At 38.6% G+C, this 1,286-nt stretch overlaps 1 protein-coding gene across 1 annotated transcript; it reads left to right on the top strand.

The window, feature by feature from the left end:
• The first annotated feature begins 241 nt into the window (after positions 1-241).
• Positions 242-1,012, top strand: LOC113304156. Its single transcript, XM_026553216.1, has one exon. The coding sequence runs from the start codon at positions 242-244 to the stop codon at positions 1,010-1,012; it is 771 nt and encodes a 256-aa protein (XP_026409001.1).
• Positions 1,013-1,286: the final 274 nt, after the last annotated feature.

Below are 1,286 nucleotides of genomic sequence, written 5' to 3'. Positions count from 1 at the left end.
AAATTTTTGCCAAAGGCATTGCACCGGATTCCTTAGATGATTACACACAAATGGGAGCAACCACTATCTACTATTATGCTATGAAGTTTATGGATGCAATTATTTGGATTTATAATGGTCGATACATGCGTCAACCTACCGCTGAAGATACATAAAGGATTTTAGAAGAAAATGAAGCTCGGGATTTCCTAGTATGCTTGGTAGTGTCGATTGTTTTCATTGGGAATGGAGAGCATGTCCAATGGATCAAGCAGGATCCCACAGCGGCTATAAGCCATATCCCTCGGTTAATTTGAAGGCGGTAGCTACATATGATAGATGGATCTGGCATTCCTATTTTGGGTTGGGTGGGCAGAACAATGATCTTAATGTCTTGCATGCTTCGGGTTTGTTCGATAGAAAACTTCTTGGTGTAGCACCTCCTTGTAATTATCAAATCAATGGAAGGAATTGCGACCAGGGGTACTACCTAGGAGATGGTGCATATCCTATGTATGGTTGCATCGTGCAAGCATACAAACCCGCCTCAAACAATAGAGAAGATATTTTCAATCAATACCAAGAAGCTAAAAGAAAGGACATAGAACGTGCATTTGGAGGTCTAAAAGGTAAGTTTGGCATTATTTTGAAATCTTGTCGTTATTATAAAAAATCGGATATGAAGGCAATAATGAGGGGGTGCTTGATAATGCACAACATATGTGTTGAGATGGAATATCGCAATGCGGATTGGGGGAGGATCACAGGAGATGAACCTCAACCGCCAATTCAAGGAAACGTAAGGCTAGCTCCTCATATATTGTACAACCCAGCGATTTGGGGACAGCTTCGCTTGGAACTCACTACACACACTTGGAACCTACACGGAGAAGGTTTAAGAGATGGTGATTTTCCAAACATGCATATGGAGGATTCCTTGTCGGAAGTTCATGAGGGTACAACCGACGTGGACACCGATGAAGACCAATATGATCCTCAAAGAGATGGTGAATTTTATGAGAATGAAGAGTAAATTTCATAGTGGTTTTATGCTTCATAACCAAGTATCCAACTAGAACTTAAGTACGTTTACAATTTAACTAATTTTTCATATTTAACTAGAACTTCATAATACTTCTTCATAATACTTAAGTACGTTTATATTGCATATTTAACTAGAACTTCATATGCATACTTTTTCATAATACTTCTTTGTGATATTCCATACTTCTTCATAATATTTCTTCATGAATATGCTTCATAACCAAGCATCTCCAAAGCGGTGTTATGAATGAACGACATTCCAC

Source organism: Papaver somniferum, chromosome 8, assembly GCF_003573695.1.
Source record: "Papaver somniferum cultivar HN1 chromosome 8, ASM357369v1, whole genome shotgun sequence".
Lineage (NCBI taxonomy): Eukaryota > Viridiplantae > Streptophyta > Magnoliopsida > Ranunculales > Papaveraceae > Papaver > Papaver somniferum.
The sequence above is the reverse complement of the archived record's forward strand: the minus strand, read 5'-3'. Positions and strand labels throughout refer to the sequence as shown.